At 42.6% G+C, this 20,358-nt stretch overlaps 1 protein-coding gene across 1 annotated transcript; it reads left to right on the top strand.

Moving 5' to 3' along the window:
- The first annotated feature begins 1,400 nt into the window (after window positions 1-1,400).
- LOC110212096 (peptidoglycan recognition protein 3-like) lies at window positions 1,401-19,352 on the top strand. Its single transcript, XM_020991947.2, has 8 exons — window positions 1,401-1,497; window positions 3,722-3,841; window positions 5,264-5,465; window positions 9,352-9,470; window positions 10,540-10,692; window positions 15,431-15,629; window positions 16,963-17,081; window positions 19,067-19,352. Exons 1-8 carry the CDS (start codon window positions 1,449-1,451, stop codon window positions 19,243-19,245), a joined length of 1,140 nt encoding a protein of 379 aa, XP_020847606.1. The 5' UTR covers window positions 1,401-1,448; the 3' UTR covers window positions 19,246-19,352.
- Window positions 19,353-20,358: the final 1,006 nt, after the last annotated feature.

Genomic DNA, 20,358 nt, shown 5'->3' with positions numbered 1-20,358 from the left:
CCAAGGTTAATGACCACTTCTTGGGAGTGTTGTAGAAGAGACTCTTGATCAGGCGTGGATTGGATTAATGTTTTCCAGTGCTGAGATTCTGTGATTCTGCGGCAAGCAAACAGAAACCACAGAGGCAGATTTCAGCTCAGTGTATGGAAGAACTTCTAATGATATGGTCTTGTTTCGCAGTTATTTCAGTCGTATTTGACCCCTGGTGACCTCATTTGGGATTTTCTTGGCAAAGATACTAGAGTGGTTTGCCATTTCCTTCTCCAGCTCATTTTACAGATGAAGAAACTGAGGTAAACAGGGTTAAGTGACTTGTCCAGGGTCACACAGCTAGTGAGCATCTGAGGCTAGATTTGAATTCATGAAGATGAGTCTTCCTTGACTTTAGGCCTGGCACTCTATCCGGTGTACCACCTAACTGCCCAACAATACGGTTTATTTAACACTTGACTGGACTGCCTTGTGAGGTGGTGAACTCTCTAGCAATAGAGTGTTTGAGTAGAGGTCTCATGATCACTGTAGTAGCATAGTGCCAAAAGTAAGAAGCAAGACAGAAAAAAGGACAGAAAGGATGGAAATGGGGGGGGAGAGAGAAAAGAAGAGAGAGAGAGAGAGAGAGAGAGAGAGAGAGAGAGAGAGAGAGAGAGAGAGAGAGAGAGAGAGAGAGAGAGAGGAAGAGAGAGAAGAAAGACAGAGAAAGAAAAGAGAGAGAAGAGAGGGAGAGAAAGAAAGAGAGAAAGAGAGAAAAGAGAGGGGGAGATAGAGAGAGAGAAGCCCACTGGGCACAGTGGTACACACCTGTAATCCCTGCTACTTGGGTGCTGAAGCTGGCAGATCACTTGAACTCAGTTCTGAGGTAGAGGCAACTTAGTCAATCAAGTGTCTGCACCGTATGACACCAATATGGTGAGACTATGATGGGGGGGGGCCCTAGGATGCCTAAGGAGTGCTGAACCAGGAAGACCCATCTGACATAAAATGGAGAGAAAAGCAAAGAAAAGAAGCATAATAGCATCTTGTACAAGAAAGTCCTCGCTAGCTGCTTGTTGAATTCAACTTTATGGCGTAGAAGGGATTCCCAGATTGGGTGGGAAGTTGAACCAAATGCCATCTGAAGCATGCCCAGTGCCAGTGCCCAGGATGGTAAAGGGTCTATAGACATCTCAATATCCCTCTCAACTTTAAGACTCTATTACTGGGAAGCTTCCAGGGTTCAATTCAATTCAACTGAACAAGCACTGATTAAATACCTACTCTTTGCCAAGCACTGTGCTCCACGTTAGGTTGGAGATGTGTCTCCTCCCCTCAGAATGGAAATTTTCTGAAGCCCCTCAAGGATGCTTGGCCACATGAGGTGGATCCATGCCTTAATGCTGAATGTCTTACATCTCTCCCAGGGCAGCTGTCTGTGGTCTGTCTCCTTAGGGCCCTTCCTGGGTTCCTTGAAGATGTTTGTGTGGTTTCTTTTTTTCTCCATTCTGGGCCTTGGACACTGTGGTGAGTTTTCTCCTCCTTGGATTATAATGGCTTTGAGTAAACAGGTGGGCAATAGATCTATGCATGCTGACAAAGGCAGGCCAGGCATGGAGAGTGAATCCTCCCTGTCAGCCTTGAACCACCATCCCTATAAGTTCCAACCAGTCAGTCTTTCCTACTATTTGTACCCTATTCCTTTGGCTCTATTTAGCCTTATTGCTGGAGCCAACATGAAACACAGGGTCAACATGGTGAAGACAAAGGGCATAGATATAACTTATAACTCTATTGTATCCGTACCACACAATTTAAACCTTATACATATTATAGTCTTAATTGTTTCATTCGGGTTAACATTTTTCCCCAGGCTAAAAGATAAGCTCTTTGAGGACAGGGTGTTTGTCTTATATTTCTCTTATTTCCCAAGCAGTTTTTAGTGTAAGCATGTCAATAGATGTTATTAGTATTAATTATCATTTATGGAGCTTTAAGGTTTGCAAAATGCTTATCTAAAGCAATGGGTGGAAGTTATAGAGTGGCAAATTTCAGCTCAATGTAAGGAATCACTTCCTAACAATTAGAACCATTCAAAAGTAGAATGCGCTTCCTTGAGAAGTGGGGGGGGGAGGTTCACCCTTCAAGCAGAGCTTGATCGCTTCCTGCTGGGCATGTTGGAGAAGAAGATTCTTGTTCATGATCGCTAACATTTATGTAGAAACCACTATTTGCTGGCTGCTGTGCTAAGTATGATCTCCTTTGATCCTTGCAACCCTGAGATAGGAGTGCTATATTATCCCCATTTTATTGTTAAGGAAACCAAGGTTAACTGAAGTGAAGTGACTTGCCTAGGGTCACACAGCTAGGAAGTGTCTGAGGCCTTATTTGAGCTCAGGTCTTGCTGCCTCCAGGCCCAGAACTCTACCCACTGTGCCACCTAGTTACCTATTGTTATTGTTCAGGTATGAGCTGGACTAGCCAATCATTGATCCATTCCAGCTCTGTGATTCTCCTGTGTGAAAGAGGTGGTTTGTTGCTACCTCCTACTGATATGAGAAGTGATGATATCAAAATGCAAATTAAGATTTTTTTTTTGGGCATGGCCGACAAGAGAATTTATTTTGCTTGACTACACACATTTAATTCATCTGGAAGAATAAAAGGTCAAGAATAACAAGGGAATTAATGAAAAAAATATAAAGAAAGGTAAATTAGCAATACCAAATCTCAAACTATATTATAAAGCAGGAATCATCAAAGCTATCTGGCTAAGAAATAGAGTGATGGATCAGTGGAATAGGTTAGGTACACAAGACGCAGTAGTCAAAGATCATAGTAACCTGGTATTTGACAAACTCAAAAACCCCAGCTTTTGGGATAAGAACTCACTATTTGACAAAAACTGCTGAGAAAACTGGAAAAGAGTATGGCAGAAACTAGGTATAGACCAAAATCTTACATCACACACCAAAATAAAGTCAAAATGGGTTCACGATTTAGATATCAAAGCTGATACTACAAGCAAACTGGGAGAACAAGGAATAATTTACCTGTCAGATTTATGGGGAGGGGAAGAATTCATGACCAAACAAGAGACAGAAGATGTGCCTGGCCTCATGCTAAGAATTGGGAATACAAAAGGGGCAAAAGATAGCCCCTGCCCTCAAGAAGCTCACAATCTAATGGGGGAGACAGTAAGCAAACTAACATGTACAAACAAGCTATATATAGGATAAATAGGGAGTTTATAAGAGAGGAAAGGCCCTAGAATTGAGAGGGGTTAGATAAAGACTTGTAGAAAGTGGGCTTTTAGCTGGGACTTAGAGGAAGTGAGGGAGGAGGAGGAGGGAGAGCAGTTTGAAAGATGGGGGAAGAGATTGGGTGGTGGCCAATGCCTGAGGCATTAACCAGCTGGAGGAGGTATGTGCCTTTAAGAACTTCCTCTTGAGGTTCAAAAGGGGCCATAGACAGCAGATCAGTGTTAGAATTACCAAATGAAATTTGAATTAAAATTGAATTTCCTTAAAATGGAATACTTTAAAAAAAAAACCCAAACAAATCATGCATGAAGGAGATTCACTCTGTCATAAGCAGTCTTCTTTTTCTCTTCTTGTGTGGGAAAACACTCATATTTGTCATTGTTTTTCAAGTTCGTAATAAGAAGAGGGAAAATTAAAATAAATGAACTAGAGCTCTGCTTAAGAAACACTTAGGGCCCAATGATATGAGAAGGCATATTCTCTTGCAGATGTCGTTCCCAACCTCCTTACTTCAAATGAAAGCAAGACAGACTCCATAGCAAACGATTTCCAAAACTTGATCAACAATATCACTTTGCTCATTAGAAAGGCCAAGATACCTTACGGAGGTGAGTGACCTTCTAGGCTGGTTGGGTCGATTCAGTGGGTCTTGAATGTTTCTGCTGGTTTAGGAAGGGGTGAGGTGGAGAGGCACCAGTCAACAGCATGGATCTGGGAGAGGTTGGGAGAGGTCGAAGCCTCTACTAGCTGTGTTGGAGGTTGGGGATGGGGAAGTGGGGGAAGAGCCCTAAAGAGGCATTAGTCTGCCAATGGCCTTGATGGTGTTGGGCACTGGTACAGGTGATGGGAAGAGGAGAAGGTCTAGAGAAAGCAGATTGGGCTTAGAGTCTTAGGGAGCCTTCAGTCTGATGAGGGGTGGGGAGACACAACTTCTACCCTCACGGAGTCTTGAGTTAGATGGGGTGAGACGCAGCCACCGCCCTGAAGCTACCAGGCTGACAAAGGACGTTTGAAGCCCTTGCCCTCACGTTGCTCCTGGGTTGATAAGAGAGACATAAACATAATCCTCAGAGAGCTGCTGGTTGATGGAAAATTAGAGTACACATCTGGGATGCAGAGAGACAGAAAAACAAGCACAAAATTAGTGCACAAGAAGGAGAAGATGAATACAAGTGTGACTTGGGGGTGACACGTGGGCTTTGATGTACCAAAACACCACAGACAGTACAAAGAGCTCTGGCCATGGAATGAGAGGACCTGGATTTGAATCCTGCCTCACACTTACTACATGTGTTACTACTATGTATGTTATCTTGGGTGAATGATTTCTCTTCTTAAGACCTCAGTTTCTTTATCTGTAAAATGAGAGAGTTGGATGAATTGAACTCTAAGGTCTCTTCCTGCTTTAAAACACAATGCTCATGCTATTGTGAAGGAGAAGAATCTGGACAGGTGACAGGGCTGGGGTTTGGCTGGGGAGGCCAACTCATTAGAGAAGGTTAAATGGAGGAGGAGGATATGAGGCAGATCTGTGAAGAAGAGGGGGGAGACAGGTCTCAGGGGCACAGGAAGAGGCCTATCCAGACCAGGAACACCCACAGGCAGCAGAGGGTGATTCCAGCTCATGGGTTTTGCTGCTGGAGGTAGAAAGTCTATACTGGGATGGGGGTGAAGGGGGCATTCATGAGAAAGAAAGACAAGATAATGAAGAGGGAAGGAGAAGATGTTATGGGAGAGGGCCTTATTTCTATGCCTCTATTAAACATTAGGGGTGGAGAGGAACCCCTGATTTCTTTTTTTTGGAGGCAATCAGGGTTAAGTGACTTGCCCAGGGTCACACAGATAGTAAATATCTAAGGCTGGATTTGAACTCAAGTTCTCCTGACTCCAGGGCACTGTGCCACCTGGCTTCCCCAGAAACCCCTGATTTCAAAGCACCAGCCCAGACAGGATGCCCAGGAGAGGAGGGTCTATTGAGAAACGCTGAGGAGAAAACATCAAGTGAAGTCTCTGTGGGTTTTCCCCTTCAGGCTCCTTCAGGATGATCCCTCGACCAGAATGGGGAGCAGGGCCTTCTGGCTGCAGCATCCAGCTGAGGACTCCCACCCCATACCTCATCATCCACCATATTGCTGGGCAGGAGTGCCATGAGAAGAGCACCTGCCAGCAGAAGGTGAAGGGCCTGCACGAGCTCCATGTCAAAATGAACGGCTGGTGTGATGTGGCTTACAAGTAAGACACGGAGGCAGGGGCCTCCAGGCCGGCCAATGAGGCCCACCCGTTGTTGTTGTTGTTGAGTCGTGCCTGACTCTTTGTGATCCCATTTAAGATTTGCTTGGCAGAGATATTGGAGTGGTTTGCTACTTCCTTCTCCAGCTCATTTTACAGATAAGGAAACTAAGGCAAACAGGGTGAAGTGACTTGCCCACGATCACACAGTTAGTGAGTTTCTGAGGCCAGATTTGAACTCACGAAGGTGAAGTTTTCCTGACTTCTGGCTCAACTCTCTGTGCACTATGGCACCACCTAGCTGTCCTTCTTCATTCCATGGTTATCCTTATTTAGTCAGCTAGGTAGCTCAGTGAATAATAGTGTGCTGCTTGTGTGCCAGTCAGGATTGAACCCAGGTCTCCCTGAGTAACTTAGTCATTCAACCTCAGTTTAGTCATCTATAAAATGGGGATAATAACAACACCTATCTCCTATTGTTGAGAGAATCAAATGAGGTAATATGCAAATGTCACTTTATAAACCGAAAAGCATTATGCAAATGTTAGTTGTTATTTCTATCATCACTGTCATCATCATCATCATCATCATCATCATTATTTTCAGGGTTCTTTTTTGGAAGGCCTGTTTATTCATAGCACTAGGTTGGGTTGGACCACTTACAAAACAGCACCTGTTTTCACTGGTGTGGACAAGCTATTTATTAGACAGTGGAAATTTAGTCCACTGAATAATAATAATATTGTGCATATACATGTGAAAGTCAGTGTGGTAATAATGGATAGAGAGCTGCCTCTCAGTCAGGAAAACCTGGGTTCTAATTATGCCACACACTGTCAGTGTGATCCCATGCAAATCACTTAACTTCTCAGGGTCCCAGGTAACTTGCTAGGACAATAAGTTGCAGAAAAGGAGAGGAAGTTCCCCTCTAAAATCATCCTACACCCATTTTACAGTTGAGGAAGCTGAGGCAGAACTTAAGTGACTTTCCAAGGATCATGCAGCTAGGAAGTATCTGAAGCTGGTTTTGAACACAGGACATCCTGACTCCTGGTTCAACGTTCTATTTATTGCTTTTTGACAAGCATGACCTGGCAAAGGAATTTAATAAGAAAAAATGGTGGTCTTACTCAAGGGCAGGCCCAGGTAGGCCACAAACATTTATTAAGCCCTACTATGTGCTAGGCACTGTGCCATGTGCTGGGGGATACAAATACAAGGAAAAAGAAAGATGGTCCCTGCCCTCAAGGAGATTACATTCTGACAAAGGAAGACAATACAAAAAAGGGAGCAGAAAAGGGATGAGGGGGAGAGGAGGGGACTGAGGGCTGGCTGGCCTCTCCAAAAGGGAGAGGCCAGAGAGAACTCCCAATAGAAGAAGAAGTCTGGAGGCAGGAAAAATGGGCCGGGATGAGAAGGTCGCAGGGTCCTACGGGTTCCCAAAATCAACTTCACAGGTGAAGGCTTTAATTAAATTAAACTGAACAAGCATTTATTAAACACTGTACCAGGCACTGTGCTAAATATGCATACACAGGAAAGAAATGAAATAATCCCCTCAAAGAGATTACTGGGTAGGAAAGCCATGACTAGATAGCTATTTGTCTGCAAAAGATATGAGCTTTTTAATAGACTACAGGGACCAGCTAGATAGCACAGTGGATAGAGCACCTGGCCTGGAGTCAATGGTAGATTTAAGCACAGGCCAGAAGGTGGCGCCATAGTGCACAGAACACCAGGCCTGGAGTCTGCCTGATTCATCTTCCTGGGTTTAAAATTGATCTCAGACACTCACTAGCTGTGTGACCCTGGGCAAATCACTTAACCCTGTTTGCCTTAGTTTCCTCCTCTGTGAAATGAGCTGGAGAAGGAAATGGTAAACCGATCCAGTATCATTGCCTAGAAAACCCCAAATGGGCTCCATGAAGAGTCAGACATATCTGAAATGACTGAACAACACAGGATCATGTGAGTCAGCGGTGTAGGAACGACCAAGAAAGGTACCTTACAGAATGTGGGATTTGAGCCGAGACTTAAAGGAATGCAAGGAAGCCAGGAGATGAGAAGCAAGAACGTTTTCTTCATTTTACAGATGAGGAAACTGAGGCCCACGGAAGAAGTTAAATTACTTGCTTGAGGTCACACAAATAGTGTGCATACCTTCTGACTTGATTTGAGCTCAGGTCCTCTTTCTCTAGATCCAATTCTCTTTCATTGTACTCTGCCACCTTTTTTGTTGTTATTTATTATTCTGTTAGCAAAGATGCTTAAATCTTTAGTTCAGTTGCATCTGACCCTTTGTGACCCCATTTTAGGTTTTCTTGGCAAAGATACTGGAGTGGTTTGCCATTTCCTTCTCTAGCTCACTTTACCGATGAGGAAACTGAGGCAAATAACTTGCCTAGGTTTACGCAGCTAGTAAGCATAGATGTGAACTCAGATAAGTCTTTCTGACTGGAGGCCAGGCACTCTGTGCACTATGGTGCCACCTAGTGGCCCATGCTTAAATCTACCACTATTGATTTTCTTTCAATTCCTTTTCTAAATTAGTTAACTCTTCCTTTATCCATTTAGCTGCACTGGTATTAGGTATGCAGCAAACCAATACTGGTACACTCTCATTACCAATAAGATACTTTTAAACAAGACAGAATTTTCTTGTTTATATCTTCACTGCTTTCTAAACTGAATTCAACTTGAAAGACATCCCTGCACCTAATTTTATTGAGCTAGCTATAGCATGGAGAATTTGGATCTACCCTATGACCTTAGATCCATGTACATCTTTGGCATTGTATCGTTTATCCTTCTGACTTCCTACTCCTAAGTCTATTCTTCGCCCTGACTGTGGCCTCCAGGCACTGCTATACCTCTCTTTCTTCTCACTGTGCAACATACTTGTGCTGGTCTCACTTTTTCTACGTTACCGTCTTGACCCTATTATTCCTTTGAATACTGTCCTCTACTCTTTTCTTACTGCCTTGTTCTACCAACGCTTATGTCTGCACACACTGAAACCTTCTGTTATCCATATTCCTTTCTCTGCTCATAATGACTTTTTGCAGAATGTTGCTAGAGGAAGTCACACTACTTCCCAGGTCCAGTGTAGATTCATGTAGAGGCAGTGAGATAGTTCAATAGATAAGAGTGCTAGACCTGGAGTCAGGAAGACCTGAGTTCAAATCCACCCTCAGACACATATTGGCTGCATGACAATTATTGGTCAAATCACTTAACTTTTCTGTACCTCACTTTCCCTCATCTATGAAATGAGAATGATAATAGCACTTGTCTCACAGTGTTATTGTGAGGGCAAAATAACATTATAAAGTGCTTTGCAAGCCTTAAATCGCTCTATAAATGCTAACTATCATCATCATTATTGTTAAGAATCAGAATAAGACTGTAATGGAGAAATTGACCATTGTACATTTCATAACACGGCATTTAGAAGGGAACACACTGGCCCTGAAGTCAGGAAGACCTGTGTTCAAATCTAGCTTCAGACCAAACACTTGACACTTACTAGCTATGTGACCTAGGCAAGTCACTTAACTCAATTGCCTTAAAAGAAAATTATTTAGAGGCAGTTGGGTGGCTCAGTGGATAGAGCACAGACCCTGAAGTCAAGAGGATGTAAGTTCAAATCTGGCCTCAGACCAAACACTTGACACTTACTAGCTGTGTGACCCTGGGCAAGTCCCTTAACCCCAATTGCCTTTAAGAAAAAAATAAAAAGAGAAGGAAACACAGTACTCCAGACATAGATGCTTCCTCCAGGACACTGCAAGAAAAAAATGAGTTTTGTGGGTTGGGGAGCTGGGGTCTGTCCCTATAGCTGGGTTGTACCATTGGCCTTTAAACACTGGATTTCCTTACATCCTGACAGTTTCCTGATTGGTGATGATGGCAACGTGTACGAAGGCGTGGGCTGGGCCATCCAAGGCACTCACACTGTCGGCTACAATGACAAGTCACTGGGGTTTGCTTTTGTGGGAAGTGCAGCAGGTAACGGCCAGCCCAGCCAGGTCCTAACTGAGCAACTTCTGAGCTCCTTCTGGGATCATTTACAAGGAAAGGGAACAGAGATATCCCAACATAGATCGGGAAATATGAACCCTACAACCTGATTAATTCAGGGTTTTTTTCTTTTTGGGGGAGGGTTCAGGTCAGAATTATGTAGCTAGTTTAGGCAGAGACAAGGTGGCCCATATATTTTATTCTATTTATTTCAGAAATATTAAAGCTTCAACAAATTCTCAGTGACCGTTTTTGTCACAGTAAGAATCTTCGTACTCCCCAAATGTTTTTCTTTTTTTTTTTCTTTCTGAAACAAATGGTTTGTTTTGAAAGTGTTACAAGCATCAGCTAGGAATCAAATCTCAATAGGTCTCTCTCTCTCTCTCTCTCTCTCTCTCTCTCTCTCTCTCTCTCTCTCTCTCTCTCTCTCTCTCTCTTTCTCTTTCTCTCTGTCCCTCTCTCTCTCTCCCCACCCTCCCCCTCTCTCATTTTATAGATAAAGAAGCCATTGCTCTGAGATGTGAAGTGACTTGTATAAGGTCACATAGCTAGTAAGTGGCAAGGCCACAATTTGAACCCAGGACTTTTGGTGCCCATTTCAAGCCCCCTGTTCTTTCTGCCATCTTTTTCTGTTATTCTCTACTCTCACTCTTTCAGACCTCCTCCGAGACTCCCCAGCTCTGGCTTTGAGCCTGCTCAGGTGACCTGCCGCCCATCCCGGCTCATGCCTTCCTCTTTCCTGCATCTGAACCTTCACACACATCAGTGGTGCTCTTCCCGCTTCCTCTCTGTCTAGCCTCTTCCCTCCCTTGCTTCACCTCTTCCTCTGCTATGGACCCTTTTGTAATGAATTCCTTCCATTTCTGCCCCCTCCAGGCTCTCCCTTTGTCCTCAGCACTGAGGGATGACAAGAACAGGGGATGCTGTAGCCCTTTGTAGAGGTTCCTAGATGGGGTTTTGGAAAGAAAGGCACAGAGAGCTCTGCCCAGGGTGGAGGTGGGCGTGGGGGGGGAGTTAAGCTAAGAAATGAATGTTCTGGCTTATGGTCTCTCGTCAGGAAGTTCTCCCAGTGCTGCTGCCTTGGCTGCGGCTGAGAATTTGATCTCCTTCGCTGTCTTCAGAGATTACCTCTCACCCAAGTACATCCAACCACTACTTGTTCAGAGTGAGTTCTGTCTGGCCTCCCAGAAGAACGAAGTGTCCAAAAAAGGTAAGCCCTTGACTTAGTTCATTCCATTTCTTTTTTGTAAAAAATTTAAAACAAAATTTTAATTGATAGCTGTTGGTTTTGCCTTGCATTTCCCAAAGCATATGTCCCCTCTCCATTCTCTTTCGATATAATAAATTTAATATAATTTCATTTTGTTTCATTTCATTTTAGTTCAATTCAATAGACATTAATTAAGTAATTGCATAATTAAAAGGCCATATGGCAGCTAGGTGGCTCAGTGGATAGAGTGCTGGGCCTGGAGTCAGGAAGACCTGAGGTCAAATCTGACCTCAGACATTTATTAGCTCTGTGACCCTGGGCAAGTCACTTAACCTCTGTTTGTCTTAATCCATTGGAAAAGGAAAGGGCAAACCACTTCAGGATCTTTGCCAAGAAAAACCCATAGATGGTATTGGTGTGCCATGGTCCACTGCGTCAGGAAGAATCCAACGTGACTGAACACCAACATGATATAGTGCAGTGGTGCCCAAAGTTTTTTGTTCTGCAAACCTTTTTTCAACAACAAAATATGTTGTGACCCTCCCAAGCTAATTTAATACACTATTGACAATATTCTTTTAGATCCATTAATTATTTAATATAACCACATGATGCTTCAAACATGCACATAAAAAAATAATAATGATAGTGCCTACCATGTATCAGGCACTGTGCTAAGCACTTTATAATTATGATCTCATTTGATTTTTACAACAAACCTGGGAGATAGGAGCTATTATCATCCCCATGTAACAGTTGAGGAAACTGAGGCAAACAAATTAAGTGACTGGCCTCCGATCACATAGCTAGTAAGTGTCTGAGCTAGTAAGTGCCTGAGGCTGAATTTGAACTCAGATCTCCTGAATTCCAGACCTGGTGCTCCAGTGTACCACCTCACTGTGAATAGGTTCTATTTGTAATGTAATCAGGCAATTATTTACTGCTCAAGGGCACCATCAAAGAACTTTTAGCTCAAACCCCTTGGACCATCAGGGTTCGAGAACCACTAAATGGGATCTTCTGTGAATTAGCCTTTAAATCAGGTATATCCAGGTTCAACCCTTGCCTTTGACACATACTAGCTTTGTGTTCTTGGACAAGTCATTAAGCCTCTAAAATGTCTAAATCAACAAATTGTAGAGAAAGGGCCAATCTGCATTAATAGAGGATTGCCTCATCCAGAGATTCCCACACAAGGAAAAAATCAAAAGCTCTTTCTTCTTCCCTTCTTTTTAATTAACAAGTGCCAGAACACTGTGCTAGCCACTGAGGGAAATACAGAATTTAGGTAACGCATTATCTAGTTCCCCTTGACAAGTCCTTCCCCCTTCAAAGACCCTCTGACTTATCCCTGCCTGGAGGGACCCTTCCTATGGTGTCCTGGCTGATTTCCTTTGGAAAGAGAGCCTGAATGGGGACTGTCAGGGTCCTGAGGATGGGTAAACCTTCAAAACTGACCCTCATCTAGTTCTGTCCCTTCCAGTCTCTCCTGATGAAAAATATGGATGTCTTTCAGGGTGGAGAATAATGATGATGATGATGAAGATGAATATTTCTATAGTCCTTTCTATGTGCCAGGAATTATATAAAATGCTTTAAAATTTTATTCACATTTGATCCTCACAAAAACCTGAGGAGGGAGGTGCCGTTATTATGGCATTTTAGAGATGAGGAAATTGAGGCAAACAGAGGTTAAATAATTTGCCTAGGGTCACATAGCTAGAAAGTGTCTGATGCTGGATTTGAACTCAGATCTTCCTGACTTCAGGCCTGCATGTGTATATATTATACACTCAACTATGTGTACTAAATAGCATTTTTAAAATAGAACTGTAATTTCACCTGGGAAGGGAACTCCCAATGTGCAAACAGGGGATAGAGAGTACTGGGTCCTAGCTGTGTGATCTTGGGCAAGTCACTTAACCTCTGTTTGCCTCAATATCCTTAACTTAGGTTTTCCTGATCCATTAATTTTCCAGCGTATTTAGCAAACATGATTTGCATTAAGTTCTTGATTTATCACAATTATTCTAATAGAAGAACATATCTCACTGTAAATAGATTTCCTAAATGGGGCCTGATAATAACAGCACCTACCTTGCAGGGTTGAGGCGAGGATCAAATGAGATATTTGTGAAGTGCTTAGCCCAGTGACTGGCCCAGAATAGGCACTTATTTATTGGCTACTGACTGCATGTTTCTTTCTTTCCTTCCTTCCTTTCTCCCACTGATAAAGATATATAGCTCATCTGCAATTCATACAATGGCTGGCTTAGGATCACACAGCTAGAATATGTCAGAGTCAGAGATTGAACCCAGGTCTTCCTGCTTTTCATACTAAAACATATATGTGTGTGTGTGTGTGTGTGTGTGCTTGTGCATGTCTTTTCTTAGCTTAGATTAGTTTTTAAACTCAAATGAAAGTTAATTTTTAAAATGAGCTACATTCATTTTTAAGCCCTTGATCAGGCATTTCTCTGCACTTGGACAGGTATATCCGTCCATTCACAGGTGGGCTGATTCTTATGAGAGCGCCACCTCTCACATACGTACATCTATTCATACATGCATGGTATACGTGACTACATACTCTCATGCATGTTATTCAGTGTAATGTGGGAGAAAGGGTTCTGGTCTTGGAGTCTGATGACTTAGTTTGATTCCAAGCTAACTTACACTAACTACTGTGTTGTTGTTCAGTTTCCCAGTTGTGTCTGAATCTATATGACGCCATAGATTTAGTCCATGGGGTTTTCTTGGCAAATACATTGGAGTGGTTTGCCACATCCTTCTCTAGTGTGTCCTCATTTTAGAGCTGAGGAACTGAGGCAAATAGGGGTTAAGTGACTTGTCCAGGGTCACACTGCTAGTAAGTATCTGAGGCCGAATTTGAACTCACATCTCCCTGACCCTGTACCACCTAGGTGCCCCTGAGCAAGTCACAATTTCTCTGAGTTTCTTCATACAGAAAATGGGGGTAAAGTGTTACATAAGTGTGAACTATAATTACTACAAATTATTATTTTTAGATGAAAATTTCATTTTGTGTTTATTTATATCAAATAATACATTTTTTAATGGCTAGGGTTGGTGTGTAGGCATGCTTTTCTCTGGTTCTCTTATCTTCCATGAATGACCCTTGGCTCTATGTAACCTTTTTTTTATTTCGTATTTTTTCCCAGTTACATGTAAAAACAATTTTTAACATTCATTTTTAAAACTTTGAGTTCCAAATTCTTTTCCTTCTTCCCTTTCCGTCCCCCACCCCCCCAACTCTTGAGAAGGCAAGCAATTTGAAATAGGTTATGCATGTGTGGCTGTGCAAAACATATCCATAACAGTCATATTGCGAAAGAAAACATAGACAAAAGAACTCAAGAAAAACAAAGAAAGTAAGAAAAAAAAAGCATGCTTCAATCTACATTCAGACACCATCGGTTCTTTCTCTGGAAATGGATAGCATTTTTCACTGTAAGTCCTTCAGAGTTGTCGTGGATCGTTGTATTACTGAGAATAGCTAAGTCATCCAAAGCTGATCATCGTGCAATATTGCTGTTACTTTGTATGCAGTACATTTCACTTTGCATCAGCCCACAAATCATTTTTAAAGGGCTTGCTGACCTGTAGGCAGTCATCTTTTTCCTATTCCTTGCCTACGTAGACTGGTGTGTCATCTTCTTTGGGTAGACTCTGTCTGTTTCTCTGCCTGTTGGCCTCAGCATCTGTCCCAGGGCTTTTGCTCTGAGATAACTCTGCACCTTATCTGTGCCTCACTGCTTGTGGCAGCTCTGTCAGCACTAAGGCATCCCCAGGATTACCCGATTACCCAGATGGGACTTCTCCACGGGACAATGGGACATGTGCTGAGAAATAATTTTTTGCCCTTACCTTGGAGCTGGGCTGGTGGAGGATCCCTGAAATACTCTGATTAGTGGCCTGGCATTCGAGGGCTATACCCATCTTGCTGAATGGCAGTTATGTGGCAGAATGTTGGGTAGTGTAGTGGGAGAGATTCAGAAGACTCTTTGGAGTCAGAAGTCATGGATTTGATCTGACAATGGCCTACCACATGATCTTGGCCAAGTCATTTCACTTGCCTGATACTTGATTTCTCCATGTGTAAAATGAGAAGCATGGGAGTTAGAAGACATAGATTTGAATAGTGGCTCTACAACTTACTACCTGGGGGACACTGAGCAAGTCCCTTAAAATTTGGAGGTCTCAGTTTCCTCATTTATGAAATGATTGGGTAAAACTTCACAACCTTGAAGCTTCCTTCTAGCTTTGGGTCTGTGAGCTAGAAGCCTATATAGCAAGAATTGGGGAGCTAGTGGACCTGAGTTCAAATCTGACTTCAGATGCTAGCTGTGTAATCTTCAGTAAGTCACTTAACTTGTCTTGGCCTTAGTTTCCCCATCTGTAAAATGGAAATAATAATAATACTTCAGAGTTATTGTAAGGATGAAAGGTTTTATATATATATATGTATATATATAAATATATATGTATATATATATATATACATATATATATGTATGTATATGTGTGTGTGTGTATTTTGAAAACTTTAAAATCTACATAAATGATTGCTGTTATCATGATCATGACCCTATTGACCTCATGGGGTAGTTATGAGGAAAGTGCTTTGAAATCCCTAAAGTACAATAGGAATAGAAACTGCTATTATCATTACCACTGGCCTTCTAATTCTCCTGATTTCCTTCTCCTCCCTCTTCAGAATGCCCTGACATCATCCCTCGCTCCTCCTGGGAAGCCCGAGAAACTTATTGCACTAAGCTGCTTGGGCCAGCCAAGTATGTCATCATTATCCACACTGCAGGCCATCGTTGCAATGTGACTGAAGAGTGCAAGATAATGGTTCGAGACATCCAGTCCTATCACATCGACAGGATGAAATTCTGTGACATAGGTTACAAGTAAGACGCGTGACAATCCCTTTTCTATTTTCCTCCATAGACAGCCGGGTGGGCTGCTTATGAATTGATCCCTGCAACAAACCATGATTAGGAAGATCACCGGGGTAGATACTGGAAAAGATGCAAAGTTTAGGTGAGATAGGGTGCCTGCCCTCATGGAGCTTATAGTCTAATGGGGGAAGAAGTACATCTAATTACATTGGTCAACATCAGGGGCAGATAGGTGGACGGTGGACAGTGCGAATGGAGCGCTGGGCCTGGAGTCAGGGATACCTGGATTCAAATCTGGCCTCAGACGCTAGCTATGTGACCCTGGGCAAGTCACTTAACCCTGTTTGCCTCAGTTTCCTCATCTGTCAAATGAGCCAGAGAAGGAAATGGCAAACCAGTCCAATATCCAGTATTTTCTGATTTGAATTCGTCTTGAACCTGAGTCAGCTCTTTCAAGTTGGACATCAGTCTATTACTGAGTAGCCTGTGTTCAAGAGGCAGCATTTGCACGTTGATTAGAAAACTGGTTTCTGAGTCAGGAAGACCTGGGTTCAAGTCCTGTCTTGGACTTGGCTACTGTGGCAAACCATAGTGGTTATGTGATTCTGGACAAATTAATTAATTTCTATAACTCTCTAAGACTAAAAGTTAGAAAGCAGGCCCTGACCTGTGTCCCAATGAAATCACTGGTTGGATTAAAAAAATGTTCACTTTCAAATGTATATTGGATTTAGAATTTGAAAAAAATCTTAGAGATCATCTAGCCCCATTATCTTATTTTGTAGAAAGAAACCCAAGGCCCAGAGAGGTCAAGTAATTTACCCAAGGTTACACAGGGAGTAAGTAGAGCTGGGATTTGAGGCCAGGCCCTCTGGTTTTAGATCCAGAACTCTTTCCCCTTCCTGAATTCAAATCTGGCCTCAGACACTTATGAGCTGTGTGACCCTGGGCAAGTCACTTAGTCCTGTCTGCCTTAATTTCTTCATCTGTAAAATAAGCCAGAGAAGGAAATGGCAAACCACTCCATTATCTCTACCAAAGAAAGTGAGTTCACAAAGAGTCTAACACAACTGAAAACACAACACTCTTTCCCCTGTAGTATGGTGTCCTTATCCCTTTAATAGATACTTGCCCTTTTCCCTTTAATACTCTTTCCCTTCCTCTCATCAACCCCTCCCTTCCCCCTACAAGCTCTGTTCTTTCCTAGTTGATAATGATTCCTGGATTCCAAGTCAAGTCCCACTTAATTTAACACAATCTTTCATCAGGATGAAAACCTCTCTGCTTTCTGATGCTCTTTCCCCCTATTCTGATAGCAATATCCTTTCTATGTCCTCTTTAGTTTCCTGGTAGGTGAGGATGGTAGAGTGTATGAAGGAGTGGGCTGGGACACCGAGGGCTCTCACACTTACGGCTACAATGACATCGGTCTGGGAATCGCTTTCATTGGCTTGTTCACCGGTAAGGAAGAGGCTTGCGGGCAGTCAGTGGGTGCGGGGTGTGGGTGATGGGCAATGAGAGTGGTGCATCCAGGACACGCCAGAATTCTACATTTATTGGGCAGTGAGACGTCTCTTTGTGATGACTGAGTGAATGAATGAATGGAAGACATTTATTAACCACACTCTGTGTGCCACACTCTGTGTGCAACCTAGAGACAGATTGACTTTGAATTTGCCTTTGGTGCTCACTTTGGTGGCGCTTATGCCCAAAACTGAAGTTTGAATTTTGCTTGGTCGAAAGGGGAATTCTATCAGGCATTTGTGCCCCAAGGAGACATGCATTACATCTCAATCCAGCTGTTATGATGCCTCTTTTGTTTTCATTCTGAGAGGAGGTTGGAGTTGCTATTTCCTTTAAGGAATGAGGGCGGGAGGGGACAATTTCCTTTCTACATCTCCACGTGTTTTGTAGTAAAATTTCAGAATAATCTGGCAGATGCTGTCAGTTCTTGGTTGCCAAATAATAGGGATAAGGGGAGGAGAGAGAGTTTGCAGATGGTGCCAAAATAGAGCATAATTAAAATAATAATTTGGATTAAGTTTGAAAGTTTATTAAGAAAAAACACAACCAAGGCAGCTAGGTGGTGCAATAGATAGAGCACCGGCCCTGGATTCAGGAGGATTTGAGTTCAAATCCAGCCTCAGACACAGAACACTGACTAGCTGTGTGACCCTGGGCAAGTCACTTAATCCCATTTCCTAGCAAAACAAACAAACAAACAAAAAAACACAACAAAACTTTCTGATTACAGTTTTATCTTCCTGATAGAATCTGGAAGACTGAGGTTAAAATCTTGTCTTTGATCAGCTGGGTGGCCATGGGCAAGTCATTTAACCTCTCTCAGCCTCAGTTTCCCAATTTGTAAAATGGGGATAATAGTACCTGTGGTATAAGGTTGTTGCGAGGCACCAATGAGTATTATGTAAAGCACTTTGAAAACTAACATGTGTATTAATTATTACTGTTACTATTATGGAACTCCATAGATCTCTTTCCTGTCTTTTTAGAAAGAAACTTTCACTTTTCCAGTCCCTATTTGGATAAGCTTTGTCTGACATCAAAAAGAATCAGACTCCCCAGAGCACATGCCAAGTGAGGCAGAACAGGGTGCAAAGATGGCATGGGAATGGGTGGGCTAGGTGCTTGGCAGGCCGTTTGCCTGAGGTAACACGCTTCCTCTAAATGGTGTATTTGGTCTAAGATTTAAGGCTGAAAGGGACCTCCAAGGTCCTCTGGTCCAAGCCTCTTATTTTACAGGTGAGGAAACTGAGGCTCAGGCTGATTAGTAACCTTGTCCAAGGTCACATGGTAAGCATCAGAGGTAAAATCTGAACTCAGGTCTTCATACCCCGGAGACCACACGTTTTCTATTGAGCTGTGTGCTCCCTAGGTTAATATGCATGAAGCTAATGGAAATATTACTGTTTGTATTCCCAGTTCTGGTTCTCCCCAGGGCATCTCCTGGGACAGTATAGGAAGTAATATAACCCTTTCAGTGCGGACAAGCAATCCTTCAAGAAGTTGTTTATTAAGTACTTGCTATGTGCCAGGTACCAGGTTAAGCAGAAAATTAACCATTCCCTGCCCTCCAGTAGCTCACATTCTAACTGGGGAGAAAACATGCAAACAACTATGCATAAATAAGACATAGAAAAGATGAATTGGAGTTAATCTCAAAGAGAAAGCACCAGTTTAAGGAGGACTGGCAAAGGTTTCTTGCAGAAGGTTGGATGAAATAAGGGATCCTAAAAGAGTTAAACAAATCATTTTATTGGAGGGACTTTGGTGCTAGGAGATCTTGGGCCCAAATCTTAGATGTGTCCATAGGCTACTGGGTGTGAACCACGTATGTGAATCCTTGGTCCATCACGGAGGAAAATGTATGTCCCCTGAGCTGACGGCCATGGCAAATTTTAGATGGTCTGGGCGGTGGTGTTTTTCAGGAACTTCTCCCAATGCTGCAGCCCTGAAGGTGGCCCAGGACTTGATCCAGTGTGCAGTGGACAAAGGCTATTTGATTCCTGACTACCTTCTGGTGGGACACAGTGATGTTGTCAACACGCTGTCCCCAGGGCAGGCCCTGTATGATAAAATCAAGACCTGGCCCCACTTCAAACACTGAGTATGTCTACAACCAACCTGCTTCTTTACCTCTTACTTCCTCTTGGTCCTGGGACTTGTCTGTCAGCATCTTCTGACTGGGGCATGGAGGTAGGGAGGGCAAATCTGATACCAGCCTCCCAAATTTGTCTGGGGCAGATCTGACACCAGCCTCCCAACTTTTTCTTCTGCATATGAGCCTTCACATCAGCTATTTCTCTACCCTGGGACATCCTTGTGGAAAAGCAGGCCACTCCAGGTAGGAAAGTGAATGCTGCCTAGATTCCAATCCGAGCCTGGGGTCCAGTTCCAACTCCATTGGAGGAAATGGGGAGAGGGGTGTTCTATTATACTTCTGTTTATTCTAAAATTTGACCTTTACTAGTAGCAATTCTCAAATTTCATCATGCTAATGTGGAAATATGTTTAACATGATTGTACAGATGCAGCCTATATCAGATTACTTGCCATCTTGGGGAGGTGCGAAGGAAGAGGGGAAGGGGGAAAAAAATTTGGAACCCAAAATCTTATAAAAGTGAATGTTGGAAAATATCTTTACACGTAATTGGAAAAAATATAATTCTATAAAGTGAAAAAAATAAAAGAGGTAAAATGTCAAAGAGGACACATTTACATACTTTAAAAAAAATCTCATCATGTGCAATTCTCTTTTTCTGTCTATTTCACATATGGAAATGCTTATTTTATTTAGTTTTTGTTACAGTCAGAATAAAAAAATTATAAACTTGATAAACATTAACAAACATGAGTACTTTTATGTGCAAAGAAGAAAAGAGAAAAGAGAGGACTGCATATAAAATCATACAGCAGACGGCAATTTTACAAGCAGCCTAGAAGCTGCTCATAAATCACCTTCAAATTCCCTAATTTGGCAACAGATTAACAGGCGTGGTGCCTAATAACTAGAGTAGCTTCCTTGCCCCCATTAGCAGGTAATTTGTTCTGATTCCAACATGGAACCAACATCTTGACTTATAGAATTTCTTAGGCTTGAATTTCTCCTAACTCAGTTAAAAACCCAATTTCTTGGTTCTTCTCATTACACTTTGGGCTGCTCTGGGCTCCTCCCACCAACTTCCAAGGTCTTGGTTTGTGTCAACTATGATACAGTCAC

The sequence above is a fragment of the Phascolarctos cinereus genome, unplaced genomic scaffold (genome assembly GCF_003287225.1).
Source record: "Phascolarctos cinereus isolate Bilbo 61053 unplaced genomic scaffold, phaCin_HiC Scaffold_5;HRSCAF=322, whole genome shotgun sequence".
Lineage (NCBI taxonomy): Eukaryota > Metazoa > Chordata > Mammalia > Diprotodontia > Phascolarctidae > Phascolarctos > Phascolarctos cinereus.
The sequence above is the reverse complement of the archived record's forward strand: the minus strand, read 5'-3'. Positions and strand labels throughout refer to the sequence as shown.

Excerpts from the sequence above, each read along its gene's own strand:
- LOC110212096 (XM_020991947.2), top strand. The coding sequence starts at position 1,449 with ATGTTTGTGTGGTTTCTTTTTTTCTCCATTCTGGGCCTTGGACACTGT. Across the intron at positions 10,693-15,430 it reads GAACGAAGTGTCCAAAAAAG|AATGCCCTGACATCATCCCT; the intron begins GTAAGCCCTTGA and ends CTCCCTCTTCAG. Across the intron at positions 17,082-19,066 it reads TTTCATTGGCTTGTTCACCG|GAACTTCTCCCAATGCTGCA; the intron begins GTAAGGAAGAGG and ends GGTGTTTTTCAG.